This window comes from Ceratocystis lukuohia, assembly GCF_044167205.1.
Source record: "Ceratocystis lukuohia strain C4212 chromosome Unknown Supercontig5_pilon, whole genome shotgun sequence".
Taxonomy (NCBI): domain Eukaryota; kingdom Fungi; phylum Ascomycota; class Sordariomycetes; order Microascales; family Ceratocystidaceae; genus Ceratocystis; species Ceratocystis lukuohia.
Genome location: NW_027263524.1, coordinates 1 through 15,254, shown reverse-complemented (window position 1 = coordinate 15,254; position 15,254 = coordinate 1). Strand labels below are relative to the sequence as shown.

General features: G+C 49.4%; 4 protein-coding genes across 4 annotated transcripts; 3 read left to right on the top strand and 1 right to left on the bottom strand.

Annotated features, from left to right (window-relative positions):
- Window positions 1–1,508: 1,508 nt before the first annotated feature.
- Window positions 1,509–2,255, top strand: HOO65_050004 (uncharacterized protein; the record flags this gene model as incomplete). Its single annotated transcript, XM_071000753.1, has 1 exon — window positions 1,509–2,255. One exon carries the CDS (start codon window positions 1,509–1,511, stop codon window positions 2,253–2,255), a length of 747 nt encoding a protein of 248 aa, XP_070858063.1.
- A 1,122-nt stretch (window positions 2,256–3,377) lies between these two features.
- On the bottom strand, window positions 3,378–7,189 carry HOO65_050003 (Retrotransposable element Tf2 155 kDa protein type 1; the record flags this gene model as incomplete). The annotated part of the gene is made up of 2 exons (XM_071003113.1): window positions 3,378–6,721; window positions 6,790–7,189. The coding sequence occupies 2 exons, from the start codon at window positions 7,187–7,189 to the stop codon at window positions 3,378–3,380; spliced, it is 3,744 nt and encodes a 1,247-aa protein (XP_070858062.1).
- Window positions 7,190–8,501: 1,312 nt separating this feature from the next.
- On the top strand, window positions 8,502–11,040 carry HOO65_050002 (uncharacterized protein; the record flags this gene model as incomplete). Its single annotated transcript, XM_071003200.1, has 3 exons — window positions 8,502–8,947; window positions 9,062–10,712; window positions 10,882–11,040. 3 exons carry the CDS (start codon window positions 8,502–8,504, stop codon window positions 11,038–11,040), a joined length of 2,256 nt encoding a protein of 751 aa, XP_070858061.1.
- A 2,079-nt stretch (window positions 11,041–13,119) lies between these two features.
- Window positions 13,120–15,114, top strand: HOO65_050001 (uncharacterized protein; the record flags this gene model as incomplete). The annotated part of the gene is made up of 4 exons (XM_071003261.1): window positions 13,120–13,711; window positions 13,753–14,089; window positions 14,285–14,442; window positions 14,505–15,114. Coding segments are annotated over 4 exons (1,697 nt in total), but the record flags the coding sequence as incomplete, so codon positions are not given.
- Window positions 15,115–15,254: the final 140 nt, after the last annotated feature.

Below are 15,254 nucleotides of genomic sequence, written 5' to 3'. Positions count from 1 at the left end.
TGTCTCGTGATTTTCCTGTGGGCTTATAGTTACTCCGCGCCAGCTTAGTGATTCTCTGATAGCTGGCTTTATACTAAACTATTCTTGTGAGGCTTTTGTTTCACTTCCCAGTGGAAATCTGGCTAGCACTATGTGGGCAGGCTTGTGGAACAAGGGCTTTTGTTATTCTGCACTGGCTGCTGGATATCAGAATTGACTAAGATCGCTGACTTGATTGCCAGGCCAAGGCAAGGGAAGATGTATTGTTCCTAAACGTGTGTGTATATCCCTCCCTGCTCTGCTGGCTAGCCTTTGGCATAGGAAAATAATCCACCTACCACCAGAGCGAACTCTGACACAGCCAGCAAATGCGCTATCAAGTGCACTACCATACCACTGCTGTACTGCAGCTTCTTCCTACTGAGAAGCCCATGAATTGAACATCAGTCACATAAAGTCATATAAGTGTAGTGTTGGATAAATGTTGGATAAACTACATGGAGGATGGGTATTGTGGGGAATTTGCCTTCAGTCGGGTTAACCCTGGGTAAACCTGAGCCTGAATACTCCAGCTTAGTTGTCCATGACGGAAGAACTTAACACTTTAGAGAATGAATAGAAACAAGCTTCACCATAACGATCAATCTGTATACTAGCACAGTTCCACGTGCAGTTGTACAGGATCACGAGTGACTTCTAAAAGTGATAATATCTGAATTCAGTAGATTGTTCTGACATGTAGGCTAATATCAATGCTTCCAGTGGGCTCAAGAACAATCCCAAACTCTTCACAAGCCATGTGCGTAGTAGCCCTCTGCAATAAAAGAAGAATTTGCTATTAAAATCAAAGAGAAAAGCCCTAGTTAGTCCTTATTCGTCAGCTCAATACGACAGCTGATACGATATGCAGCAAAGGGATTTAACATTGTGGTTTTCTGCTGTGCTGTGCGCTAATTTCAACCTCTACATGGTTTGCTATTTATCAGCTAGCTGTATTAGCTGCTGCATTCTATCTCCCAAGCTGATTCCAACTAAAAACGCTCTGGGCAAAGCTTTCAAAGCATGTGCGGCAAAATTAATAGGATGCATGCACTGTCCTACTCTTTTAATGGTATTAGGACCTTCATGACCCTATACATAGCTTGGCCTGACTTAAGCACTCTCCTGCTCAAAGTCTCTTGGACCTCTCCCCCTTTGTGAAGAAAAGGATGTTTGTGAGCTTGCACAGATCAGCATCTGGTGCTTTGTGGGCTGTAGTTGCTTGTTGTTTTCTCTATTTCAGAGATAAGGCGCTAGAGAAGCAAGGTCAAGGCCGAATATCCTCAGGACTGCAGTGTGGCAAGCATATAGAAATAGAGCAGAGGGTATCATAGGACTTGAAAGTAGAGGGACATTTTGATAAATACCTGTGAAAAGCTCCATGTGAGAACTGTTGCTTTTTTGCTCTTCACCATCATATTCCTTGTGCAATCACTGCTATCTGTACCTTTCCCTCTTCATCCCTTGCATTCCACCACTTCATTACCAACATGAAGGCCTCTTCTTTTCTGACTTTTGCCCTCTCTTTTCCATGTTTTGGGATCTGTAGCCCTGCTGGTCTTGAGTCTACCAAAGCCTTGGCAACTATTGCCACTGACTCTGCTCATCCTGGCTACCTAAAATACCATGGATATCATACTCGGATTGAGATGAACAATGCCATCACCATCTATTCTGATCGCTTTTCAGGAGACAATGATAAACCAACAGCCCGACTTCTCATTGACACTAAGCACAGAGTCACTACCATCCAGGAAAACAACCTCCGTCGTGAAAAAAAGGACAAACTCAATCTGGAACTTCATAAAATCTTTCAAGCCCTTTGCTATCAAAAAAGCATAGACTTTAACAAAATGGGCTGGATTTACATGGATGTACATGACACTTTCATTACTGATTTCATAAGAGGCTATCGGGAAGTTCGTGGCCTTGGTCCTAAGCAGGAAATCAGAGTTACTCCTGATCATAAGGACTGGAAAACTTTCGCTACCCTTTACTACTCCCTTGATGCAGATAAAATGGTTCCTGGAGCTTTGATCGACAAGATTATTGTCAGAAGAGAAGAGCGGCTGAGACCTGATGCTATCTACCCAGCTGTGGTTGCTCAGGTCATGGGGTTTTCACTCAAGGAGCTTCCATCAAATGAGGAAAGCAATGCTGTTGATAGTCCTAGTGAGAGTGATGCCAGACTTGAATCTGAGGGTGGTGTGGAAACTGGCAAGAATTCGAGACACTGAATTGAGGGGGGCAATGCAAAACCTAATGAGGTGGTTTCTCAGCGTGCCAGAGTGAGACTTTTAAGGCTCCCTTGGGTGGTGATAACTGTTGGAACAATATACTGAATTCAGATTTTATGACTTGAGAAGTCACTCATGATCCTGTACAACTGCATGTGGAACTGTGCTGGTATACAGATTGATCATTATGGTGAAGCTTACTTTCTATTCATTCTCTAAGGTGTCAAGTTCTTCTATCATGGACAACTAAGCTGGAGTATTCAGGCTCAGGTTTACCCAGGGTTAACCCGACTGAAGGCAAATTCCCCACAATACCCATCCTCCATGTAGTTTATCCAACATTCATCCAACAGCATCTACATTTCATAAGGCTGACACTACAGGGGTGTGTTGGCAGCTGGCACTGTTAACCCTAACTAAGTGATAATTAAAATTGCAAAATTCCTAGGTGTCAAGAAGACAACTAAGCACATTACCATACAGCACTATTCCATATCAAGCAATGGATTAAGGAATGTTGAATTAAGATCAGATATATTCCAACAGTGAAAATGGTGGCAGATGTCACGGGCAGGCAGGAAGGTTCTATGAGACTAACCCAATAGCTCAAAGACGGGACAGGCAGGACAGGTAGACAGGGACGAGGACAGGCAGGACAGGATGTTCAGGATGGTAACAGATACCAGGACAGAAGACAGGGACAGGAAGTTCAGTATATTCAGGGTAGGAGACGAGGACGTTGCTTGGGGAGCAACATTCAGGTAACAGAGGGAGGTTCTATCTAGTCTATATATCTACACAGGTTGTAGTTGACAAGATCTACAGTGGGGTGTGAGGCTGGTAGCGGTGAGCGAGGCTCCAGCATCGAGCAGGACAGCAGTCATGCAGGGAACGCTAAAGTAGCGTGGGAACAGTGGTCATGCAGAAACGGTGGTCATGCGGACGACAGTATCATGCTATGACGGACGGTGGTTATGCAAAGGACGCTAGCGTGCTGTTACATCATGCAGGAACACTAGCGTACTGTAACGGTCATGCAGAAGACGCTAGCGTACCGTGACAGTACCCCCCTCTCTACGGCAGAGCTCCGTCGATGCCGAGAGGGTAACCAGGAGGGTTCACCTAGGGGCCGGGCTTGTCAGGGTAACGGCGGTGGTAGTTTTCCACTAGCTGCTTTGCATTCTCCAGGTATTCGGCGGGTTCAGTTGTTGGGTCATCGTAGCCGGTCCAACGAACAACATATTTCAAGCGGGGGCGGCGTCCACGGCCGCGGCGTTCCCAGAAGGAGTCCAAGACTTCTTCAACTTCGTACTCAGTTTGTCCAGCCACTTCAACGTGAGGTGGAGGTGGACGAACTTGACCAGGGATGGGATCAGAGGTGTCAGCGTATCGGAGCTTGGACACATGAAAAACAGGATGAATCCTCATAGAGGCAGGCAACTCAAGTTTGTAAGCGTACGGGCTTATGATCTTGCAGATGCGGAACGGTCCCAAGTTCTTCCAGTCTAGCTTCTTCTGAGGCCGGGCGGTTTGAATCGTCCGGGCGTCAAGCCAGACTTTGTCGTCAACTTGGAACTGGCGAGGTGGCTGGCGGTGCCGATTCGCCTGCTCTTCATGGAAGTTTTGGGCCATTGCCATTTCAGAACGGGTCAGTTCTGTTATCTCTTCCATTCGGGCAGCGAAGGCAGCAGCGTCTCGGGACTGGGCGGAATCGGGCAGGTCGGAGATTGGCTCGAATCCCATCCGGGGTTGGAATCCGTAATTCGCAAAGAAAGGGGAAATATTGGTGGTTTCAGAGTAATGCGCATTGCCAGAGAACTCGGCTAGTGGCAACCAATCTTCCCAATCGTCTTGTAGATATGCTACGTACGCACGTAGATATTGTTCCAAGACCGAATTCATTCTTTCGGTTTGACCATCGGTTTCTGGGTGGTGGGCAGAGGACAGGGTTGGTTCAATTCTCAAGGACCGAGACAGGCACCTCCAAAATTCGGCAATGAATTGAGGTCCTCGGTCCGAGACGATAGTCGATGGAAGGCCATGCAACTTCCAGACATTCTTCAGGTACAGACGGGCAGTGTCTTCGGCGTTACAGTTGCCGTGACAAGGAACCAGATGACGCATCTTGGTTAGCCGGTCTACAATCACAAGGATGGCATCGTAGCCATTGCTCTTGGGCAGGTGGGTGATAAAATCAACGGATATATCACGCCATGCTCTCTCGGGAATTGGCAGCGGGCGAAGCAGGCCTTTCTGGCCATCACGGAAGGGTGTCGCGCGGCGGCAGGTATGGCACTGGCGAACCCAGCGGGCGACGTATCTTGCCATGCCAGGCCAATAGTATTCCCGGGACAGGAGGTCGTAAGTCTTGGAACGACCTGGGTGTCCCGAGACAGGAGAGTCATGGTACAGGCGGAGGAGCTCTGCTTTCAGGGCATCGCTTTCGGGAACGTACAAGCGGTCTCGTACGTACAAGTAGCCTTCGCGCTCCGAGCACTCGGCCAGGGTGAGTGTCGGCAGGCGGCTCGTTTCAGGGTTCAGGATTGCGGCCAAGGCAGCACGGGGTACAGGGTCAGAATCATATGCAGTGCGGAAGAGTTCTTGCAGATTCGTCGGCAGGACGATCTGATTCAGGCGAGTCTGGCGGCTAGCATCGGGTAGGTTGTGATTCTTCAGGACGGTTTGGCTCTGGTGCAGAAGACGGTCATCACCCTCCTTGGGTAAGTCATCTGACCGGCGCGTGAGCGAATCAGGCTTCGCACCTAGCTTACCCGGGCGGTAAACGATGTGGAAGTTGAATCGGGACAGGAATTCAGACCAACGGGCCTGACGGCGGTTGAGTTGCTTCGTAGACATGAAGTACTCCAGATTTCGGTGGTCGGTGATAACCTTCACAGGCGAAGGGGCACCTTCCAGTTCAGGACGCCATTCCTCGAAACAGCGGATGATGGCCAGGAGTTCTTTGTCGTAGATTTCGTAGTTGCACTCGGCTGCTGAATGCTTCTTGGAGAAGAAGGCAACAGGGCGGAGGCTACCATCGTCATCGTATTGGGACATGACACCAGCTGACACATAATCGGACGCGTCGGTCTCGAGGATGATGTCTTTATCCCAATTGAAATGGGCCAGGACAGGGGCAGAGGAGAAGTGGTCTTTCAGGGTTCGGAACGCTGATTCGCAGGTAGAATCCCACACAAAAGGGACATCTTTCTTCGTCAAGCGTGTCAACGGGGCGACCAAGCTAGAGAAGTCGCGAATGAAGCGGCGGTAAAAGTTACCGAAGCCGAGGAAGGCTTGGGTATCTGTCAGGGATTTCGGGGTAGGCCAATTACGCACTGTTGCGACCTTGGCTGGGTCCATTCGAATGCCATCACGGCCGACGATCAAGCCTAGGAACTTGGTTTCAGTGCAGTAGAACTCGCACTTAGGAGCCTGGGCGTATAATCCAGCGGCGCGGAGGCGTTCGAGGACCGCACGGATGTGTTCGGTGTGTTCTTCACGGGTACGACTGTAAATCAGGATGTCGTCCAAATACGCCGTGCAGAACAGGTCGAGATATTCTCTCAGGGAAGAGTTGATGTATCGTTGGAAGGAGGACGGGGCTCCCGTCAGTCCAAACGGCATGACCAGGCTCTCAAAGAGGCCAAAACGCGTGCGGAAGGCAGTCAGGTATTCTTCTCCCGCAGTCATTCGGAGGTTGTTGAAAGCGGAGATGATATCAATCTTGGAAAAGTAGCGCATTCCATGCAGATTGTTCAGAGTTTCCTTGACTAAAGGCAGCGGGTATCGGTCTTTGATGGTCACAGCGTTCAAGGCACGATAATCGACACAGAAACGCAGTCCTCCGTCAGCCTTCTTCACGAACAGAACGGGAGAGGCAACATGCGAGGAGCTGGGGCGGATAAAACCTTTCCGGAGATTTTCATCGAGCCATTCACGGAGGGCTTTCAGTTCGTCTCGGGACATGGAGTACAGGGGCCCGAAAGGCAGTTTCGCACCTTCCACCAGGGGGATATGGTGATCCATGGGTCGGTGTGGTGGTAGTTTTTCCGCCTCGCGAGGGGAGAAAACATCGGTGAAATCTGACAATTCGGCGGGCAGGGAAAAGGGTTCAGGTTTCCGGGGACTTGCAGAGTCCGGGGAGTCAGGACGGTTCAGGATTCGATCGATTTCTTCCAGTGTCGTCACAAACAGTCGACAGGCAGACCGGCGGGAATAGGCAATGGCACCTTCCTTCGAGATCGGGACAATGTTCAAGTTGCGAAGGGCCTGGGGTCGTGGGGGCAAGTTACTGGGTCGATCTTTATGGGGGACGTTGTGTAAGGCCCGAAGCTTCTCGGGCTTTCCAGGAACGTTGCAGTGGTTTCGGCAGTATTCAATTTTCCAGCTTCCGTTTCTCTTCCATCGAATACTTCGATTCCAAATGGAGAACGGAGGGGGTGGGTCGGAATTCGGTGCAGGGATACCTAGGTGGCATCAATGAAGGCTTTTCCTTCTGCACCACAGTCAGTCAGGGCGTATGTCGGGAAGGAACGGTCTTGAAGAGACAGTTCCACAGGGAGGATCATAAGATCTGACCGCTGATTGTATTCTTCCTCAATTGGAAGACCATGTACAGCAGCGGCCGAGATACGAATAATCTGGTTCGGGGTTGCGCCGGGAGGTTCCACCTGGGGGCGGCTTATTCCAGGCGAGCTCCTTTTTTTTGGTCCATCACTGGGGCAGTCCGAGTGGAAGGACGAGAAGGAGTCACGGCGGTGGTGGGAGCAGGAGACCTGGGGCGTCGCGGCAGTAGAGGAAGGGGACAGTGCAGCCGAGCGGAGCTGTCGGTTATCGGGTTGTGGGCACTGGCCCACTAGGTGGCCCTTTATTCCGCAACGGTAGCATTCACCCCTTTCTCGGCGGGAGGCGCGGCGTTGATGGGACAGGTCCATGGCATCCGGGTCTGGTGGAGGGGCAGTTGTTCTTTTTCATCAGCGTATGAAAATAAGGAGCGGACATATTCAAACCAAGCACCAGTGTGGTTGGTAACCCCTTCGCTGAAGCTCTCGAAGCTATCAGGCACGATCGGGGGTTCCGGGCGGGCAGACATCTCGTCAGTGTCTATGGGTGGAAGCAACGTAATGTCACGGGCAGGCAGGAAGGTTCTATGAGACTAACCCAATAGCTCAAAGACGGGACAGGCAGGACAGGTAGACAGGGACGAGGACAGGCAGGACAGGATGTTCAGGATGGTAACAGATACCAGGACAGAAGACAGGGACAGGAAGTTCAGTATATTCAGGGTAGGAGACGAGGACGTTGCTTGGGGAGCAACATTCAGGTAACAGAGGGAGGTTCTATCTAGTCTATATATCTACACAGGTTGTAGTTGACAAGATCTACAGTGGGGTGTGAGGCTGGTAGCGGTGAGCGAGGCTCCAGCATCGAGCAGGACAGCAGTCATGCAGGGAACGCTAAAGTAGCGTGGGAACAGTGGTCATGCAGAAACGGTGGTCATGCGGACGACAGTATCATGCTATGACGGACGGTGGTTATGCAAAGGACGCTAGCGTGCTGTTACATCATGCAGGAACACTAGCGTACTGTAACGGTCATGCAGAAGACGCTAGCGTACCGTGACAGCAGATGTGTATTACAGGGTAGAGTGGCAGAAGATGGGGGGCTAGGCTAAATGAGGAAGGCAGTCAGAATGGCACAAAATCTTGGAAAACATGAAAAGGACACAAGGCTGGCAAGCATTTTAGATAGTTTCTTTCTGACAATATCAGCAAACTCAATATCAATTACTAGTCCTGTAACATTGATAATCACTACAATTACATCTTGCTTATCCAAGTCCTTACAATAGACAATGGATCCATTCTATCACCTTTCAAGATTTCATCTCCTTATTTGTAAAGAATGCAAATTTGCTTGTGTTCTTGATGAGATTCCTACTCACTTACGAACTCGCCATCGTGGTCTGCCACAAGCTGAGCAACAAAGGATAATCCAAGCACTTGAGGAAATTCCATCAATCATCTGTAATCAGCTTGAGCTTGCTAATGTTCAAGTTCCTCCATCGAATACTGCTCCTATTCCCTACCTTTCACTGTTCACTGATGGGATCCGATGCTCCCAATGTCCCTACACCACACGACAGCTCCGGAAGATTCAATCCCACTGTCTTAACAAGCATGGCTGGAAGAATCCCGAGTGCGAGGAAGGCCATCCAAGGCTAATAGTGATCAGCCCCCTCCAAAGATGCCATGGAAAACTGGCGTCGCATGTCAGAGATTTTCCCCAACACAGGCTGGAAATAGCTGGTTTCAGGTGCACATGCACATGGTGAACAATGATTCCCAGCAAAGAGCCTCTACCTCTTCTACATCAGATCCTACACAGGCTATCTCAACTCCAGAACAACCATTACTAGCTGTTCCACATCATGCCAAGCAACATATCCAAGACATACTTGCCCGGGAGAGGGTGAGAGCCAAGAAAGCAAGGGAAGACCAGTCTCAGGCCTCTCTCATAACTTCAAATCCAGAGTCCTTTACCCATTCCAGTCTCTGGCTTCAACGGACTCAGTGGCCACAGTTATTCCAGAATTCGCAGCGTGATATCCTATCAGAAATGACACATGTACATGTCTCCAAGACTGGTACAAGGGATGATGAGGGTGATAAGGTCCTCAGCTACATACCTAGGTGTGATTGTCCAGATATCATTAGCCCAAGAAATGATGAGGAAAAAATCCAGTGCTTTCTCAAAGCTACAGCCATTATTCTCAGTCGATGTAGGCTGACTGTTAAGCATACTAGTCGTGTCCTCCTATGCTGGCTTCTGAGTACAAAGCCACAGACTTATCGATCCCAACCATCTCCCTTTGTGATTGAGCAGCGTAAATACCAGAGATATGAAGGCCTATGGTTCCGACTTATTGCCTTTGTCCTACGAGCCTATCGCATGCCTGAGGAGTATGGGGGGAATAAGATCAGGCTTGATGCTTGTTTCACCCCTAACTTTATGGAGCAGCTACAGAGGCTTTGGAATCATGAAATATGGAATATCATTGAGAGATCTGGTGGGCAATGGCCACAAGGCTGGAGTGCTTTTCCACATCTACAGGAAGGCATTAATGGTCTAAGTAAAAATGGGAGAGATGAAGTCTTAGATGAAGAGCAAGAGTATAGGGATTATGAAGAAGACGATGATGAAGAAGACGATGATGAAGAAGACGATGATGAAGAAGAAGATGAAGAAGAAGATGATGATGCAGAAGCTGGAGAAGATGCTTGGAATATGGAGCCACCTGGTAATGATCTTCTCACAGAAGGCACCCTCAATTCCACCAGTGGAGAAAATGCTCACTCAGCCCTTCAGGATTTCCTTGAGCAGTATTTCCAATTCAATTTGAGCCTAGTTACCCAAGAATCACCAGATGGGCGGCCTGGATCAACCATTCTGACTTACTTCAGTGCAATCCTTGGACTCACACGAGATGGCCAAAGCTTCCATCAAGCTCGAGACTATTGCACAAATCTATCTGGACTTCTATATATCCAAAGCCTCATCTTCCTTGAGTCAGCATTGCCACTCACTGCCTATCCAATAATCAACCTCAAAGTACGACCACAAATAGGACATCTAGAGGAGCTCAATAAAGTGCGTCTCAGGTATATGCTCTCTGGGTCTCTAACCCCTTATGCTGAGATGCATGACCTTCGAAACTATGGTCATACTATAGCAAAGACTGAGCCCCCTACAGTCTTCCTCCACTGGAGTGATGATGGAGAGGTAGTGACACTCAATGAAGAGTTCAGCTTAACTATGAGTGACTTCCGAAAGCTCCCACATTTCTTCCTCACCCAAGCTGAGGAACTCTGTGCAGAATTGATGCTTGGGCTACAGCCAGAGATTGACCTAGCAACTATCAAGGATGACATAGTGAATCGAGAAATTGGGTTCTCATTCATCCAGCACCCTGCCAATGAGCATATTGTCAGTAACATGCGGCAGAATCTTTTAACCCAGGCCTGTGGAGGGTCACCTAAAACCTTCAAGCTCTTCTATAATGGACAATGGAGCCATAAGGCAATCAGAGTATATCTCAAATTCGTCACTATATTGCAGGAAATGATACTTGGTGGTCTCCATACCGCCTGTGGCCAGGCCCCAAGGCCAAAAGAGCTGATGGAAGTCAGCTATGAAAACCAGGCTTCTGCTCGACGAAATATCTGCTTCTGGAATGGGTCAATGGTCTATATCCTTAACCACCATAAGTCAAAGCACACCAAGAATAAGGAATTCTATGTTGTACGATTCCTACCTGTTAGGCTTGGCAAAGTCGTTACTATTTACTTGATCTATATCCGCTGGCTTGTCACCATCTTGGAGAATGAACAACCAGTACTCATGATGTCAAACTCCAGTCCTTCTAGAAAACATATCCTATTTGAGACATTTGGGAAGGTATGGGTACCATCTCGCCTTACTAATGTCCTCCGCACAGCATCAGATAAAGTATGGCCACATACAGTCAATAGCCAGATGTATCGACAGTTATCTATTGGAATCACTGAGAAGCATGTCTGTGAAATCCACTCACCTCACAATATGTATGATGACTGGAGTGCTACAGCAGATCACAATGTCTCCTTTGCATGGCAGAGTGGGCATCGACCACTGCAACGAGGAGCTACTTATGGCCTTGATGGTGCATTCCCCCACCAACTGCAACCATCACTCCTACGAGCCTATGAGTGGGCATCTACTAGATGGCATGAGTTCCTCCACCTAGCTAGCAAGAGAGAGAAAGCTCCAGATATATCACAACCAGCTAAATCCACTGCACAATCTATTCTGAAGCGAAAGTATAGGAGTAGATTGATGGAAGCAGAAAATGAGAATCATGAGCAAAATACCCAGGGCTCAAAAAGATATAAGAAGGGAGAGATTGTCAACCCTCAATCTGAATATCTTGAAAAGCGAATTAGAAGGCATCAAAGCACCCCCCCAACACCAATTATCCAGGCACTTGAGTCATTTTCAAAAGGAATGAACACAACAATGTGCCGGAACACCTTGTTGAAGTCCGAGGTCCAGATCCTTCGACAGGCAAATGAGACCCTTAGCAGGCGTCATAGAACAAAAAGAACTATACTACAGAATAGAGGAGAGATGACTCTAGATGAGGGAGGGAGTGAGACTGATCAGAAAGACGTTGATGCGCAGGTGATGGCAGAATTATCCCAAAGTGGTGGTCAGGGAAGGTCAGGATTAGCGAGGGTAAGGCTGTGTAGAACTTGTGGAAAGGCTGGTCATAATTCAAGAACTTGTCAGAAAGCTGCTACAGTGTCCACGGAAAAGCATAACACTTAGTTTCAATCGATTAGATGTTTTGTTGCGTTTTTATGCTCTGTTTTGTCTCGAGGGTCGATATTTTTGGTGCGTTCGCATAGTTGGTGCATTCGCTTATCATTGACGTTAGTTATTCCCTTTCCTCCTTAATGCATGTTCTTTGAACCTCTGAACTGGCTACAATGAAGATCTTGTATCCAACCTGTGACAGATTGCCTAACTTTTCTCCAAACCACCATTTCCTATCTTTCAAGTGAATTTCTTTGACCACAAATCATGCCATTATCAATTAATGAGGCAAAAATCAATCTCACCCTTCAGGCACCCAAGAAAAACCCTAAATTAAGTCCCTGTTGCCAGTGCTAGATGTTGATGTCTCAAGAAATATAACGTCAATGATAAGCGAATGCACCAACTTATGCGAACACACCAAAAATATCCCAATCTCTCATCTTCACATCTAATCAGCTATTTGTCCACCAAAAAACATGGCGCAACCAAAAAATGAGGCTAATATTGTCCTCACTCTTCAGGCCCTTCAAACTAACCCGGAATTAGGTCTCCAACCTGCCGCTAGATTATACCAGGTGGATTATCATACCCTTCATCGCCGACAGAATGGGATTCAATGGCGACGTAATACCATCCCCAACTCACACAGACTATCCAATCTAGAAGAGCAGGTCATTGTCAAGTTCATTCTTGACTTGGATTCATGAGGGTACCCCCTGCAACTACGTGGTGTTGAAGAAATGGCCAACTGACTGCTCGCCGACTGCGACGCGTCATGCGTCAGCAAGCACTGGGCTTCCAACTTTGTCAAGCGACAGCCAGACCTCAAGGCGTGTTTTAATCGTAGATACAACTACAAGAGGGCCAAATGCGAAGATCCAGCTATTATTCACAGTTGGTTCATGCTTGTGGAGAACACAATTGCAAAATACAGTATCAGCCTCACTGATGTCTACAAATTTGATGAGACTGGCTTTATGATGGGCATCACTGCAAGTGGAATTGTCATCATACCTGTCCTTGTGACTGAATCTCCAACCATTAGTTCACGATTAGTAGTTGGAGAATATGATTGTGACGTATGAAGAGTAGTCATGAGGGAAAGATGTGTTGCATGGCGCGGTGACATGGGTGATTTGCACTCAGCGCCATCCCTGCAGTCACATGCTTGCAACAGAGCTGAAGAAATACTGCCAATGGAAGCCGAATTTTCACAGTTTCTTGGTGAACACGACTGGTGCTGCAGCAGCTGATTGACTGGCTCGTATATACGTTTGGTATGGAGATGGTGTGTGGCTCGATGTGCTTAAATCACTCGTCAAAGTACTGCAGAGGATAGAAATAACAATACCAACTTTTCATACATTTTCGCCCCTCCCTGACTTCTCACCAGCTATGAGTTCGGCTTAACGCCTTCCACCTACAAGGCAAAGAATCTCACGATCATTCGCACAATTACTCGCCATCAATCGCTTCATCTTTAGACCATCTATTTCACCTCCGGACTATGAGCGACGAAAGCAGCCAAGAAAGTCCCGAGACACGCACAGCCATCCTTAGTCAACTGTCCGAGATGTCAGGTAGACAGGCCACGACGCAGATGGGCCCATCGCTCACGAAGGAGGAGCGCGTCAAGAAGTTACAAAACGTCATCGACATACTGGTCACTCACCAGACGAGGGATGGACAGGCCCGCCACTTGGTGGCCGATGAGTTTGAAGACTGGACGGTCGAGGACTGGAGAGATCTGGACGGCGGCAGGTATAACATGCTCCGCTCCAACCTTATTCTCCATGGCCTTTACGTTCCTCATCACCGAATCACTGGTTCGATGATGAACTCGATCGAAGTGGCTTCGCGTCCTGCCGATGAGTGGACCGACGAAATGATGAAGCAGTACGCTGAGATCCCAATGGTGTACACAGGGAGCAGCGCACTGCAGGAGCGTCTCACCAAGGAGAAGGTCCCTCGGGACCTGTGGAATGTGAGGCAATGGATCCTGGGGGCCGAGACACAGGGCGCTCGTCCTACCCAAGAACGGGTGGTCCGTGTTGAACAGCCCAAGCAAGGCAATGTGACAAAGGGGACGCAGGACGTGCGTGGGGAGTACCGGCAGGGGAGCGCCACGATGGCGAACAAGGTCGAAGGAGGCGCGACCAATCGCCCGATGGAAGGCGTCGCGGCAATGCTGGAGCAGAAGCTCAGCTTGGGTGTGGAGCAGGAGAGAAGACCGGTGGCAGGGACTTCGCTCATTTCGAGTACCGTACCCCGTCGTTGCACAGCAATGCCTACGAGATTGAGCAGCGGAAGATCCTCGGTCTGCTGGAAAAGACCTGGCCTGAGGAGAACCAATTCTCTGGCGCGATGGACTCGGTGAGCCTCTGGCGTCGCTTCCGGTCATTTGTTCACAAGTGCAGCCAGCTTGGCTTGGAAGAGCACTACCTGCATGATGGCTGCGGGCGCCGTGCGCGACCACTGTGAGGAGTGAGGAGTGTCACGGGTTTGCCTACAGATGTTCGTATAAGCAGGTTCGGAGATAGTCAAAGATTACGCATTAAAGAGGAAAGGAAAGGGAAACTACTCTAAACTAGCTAGCTGGTGAGGAAGGTTCTTATAGTCCCCTTCTGCGGGGTGGGTCTCCTATAGTGAGGCTGGCCAGCGTGTCCTTCCAGGCGCAGCCCTTACAAGGAGCTGGTCATCACGACAGCTGCGACAGACTGGAAGTCGGTGATGATCCAGATGGAGCAGAGGTTTGAGAATGCAGGGATGAAGCTGGCGCGTGACAACCGCTGGCTGCAGTACACTCTGGACGAGTTCATCCGCGATAAGGGTGATGGCAGGCCGTTGCATGAGATCGTCTTTGCGTTCCACGAGTGGCTGGAGAGGGGACAGCGGTCTCTCTCCCCGCCTACCACGGACACGGCATCCTGCGCGACAGACTCCTGCTCAACCTGCGGCAGCATCACGCCACGGCCAGGGAGTCGAGTCGCTACGGCTACTCCAACATGACCGCATTGGACGTAGCAACTCATGTTTGCGACGCCCCCAAGGCTGAGCTGCAGGCGGCGACTGTGGAAAGAAAGGGGCAGCAGCTGTCGCAGCGTGGTTCGGCTTTCATGAACAGGCCAATGAGCGCGGCGGATGTCGATGCTCACGTGGAGCAACTCCTGGCGGACAGGAGGTTCAGCAAGCCCAAGCTCTATGGGCGGCAAGCACCTCGCAAGTGCTTTATCTGCCACAAGGAAGGCCACTTCATGAGCAAACACACGAAGGCCGAAAGAGACAAGCACATGGCAGAGTGGCGCACCAAGAAGCCCTCCGGCCCGGCACACGTGTATGCCATGGACGCTGTCGACATGGAGCATGGAAGTTTGTATGGGTGCGTGGAAGAGGAGGAGGAGGTTGGCCCAGACCAGACCATGGAGGCCCATGTGACGTGGGTAGATGACAACGGGCGCGAGACCTTGGACGCGCTGGACGACAACAAATTCGTTAGGGTTAGGTTAGGTTAGGGTTAGGGTTAGGGTTAGGGTTAGGGTTAGGGTTAGGGTTAGGGTTAGGGTTAGGGTTAGGGTTAGGGTTAGGGTTAGGGTTAGGGTTAGGGTTAGGGTTAGGGTTAGGGTTAGGGTTAGGGTTAGGGTT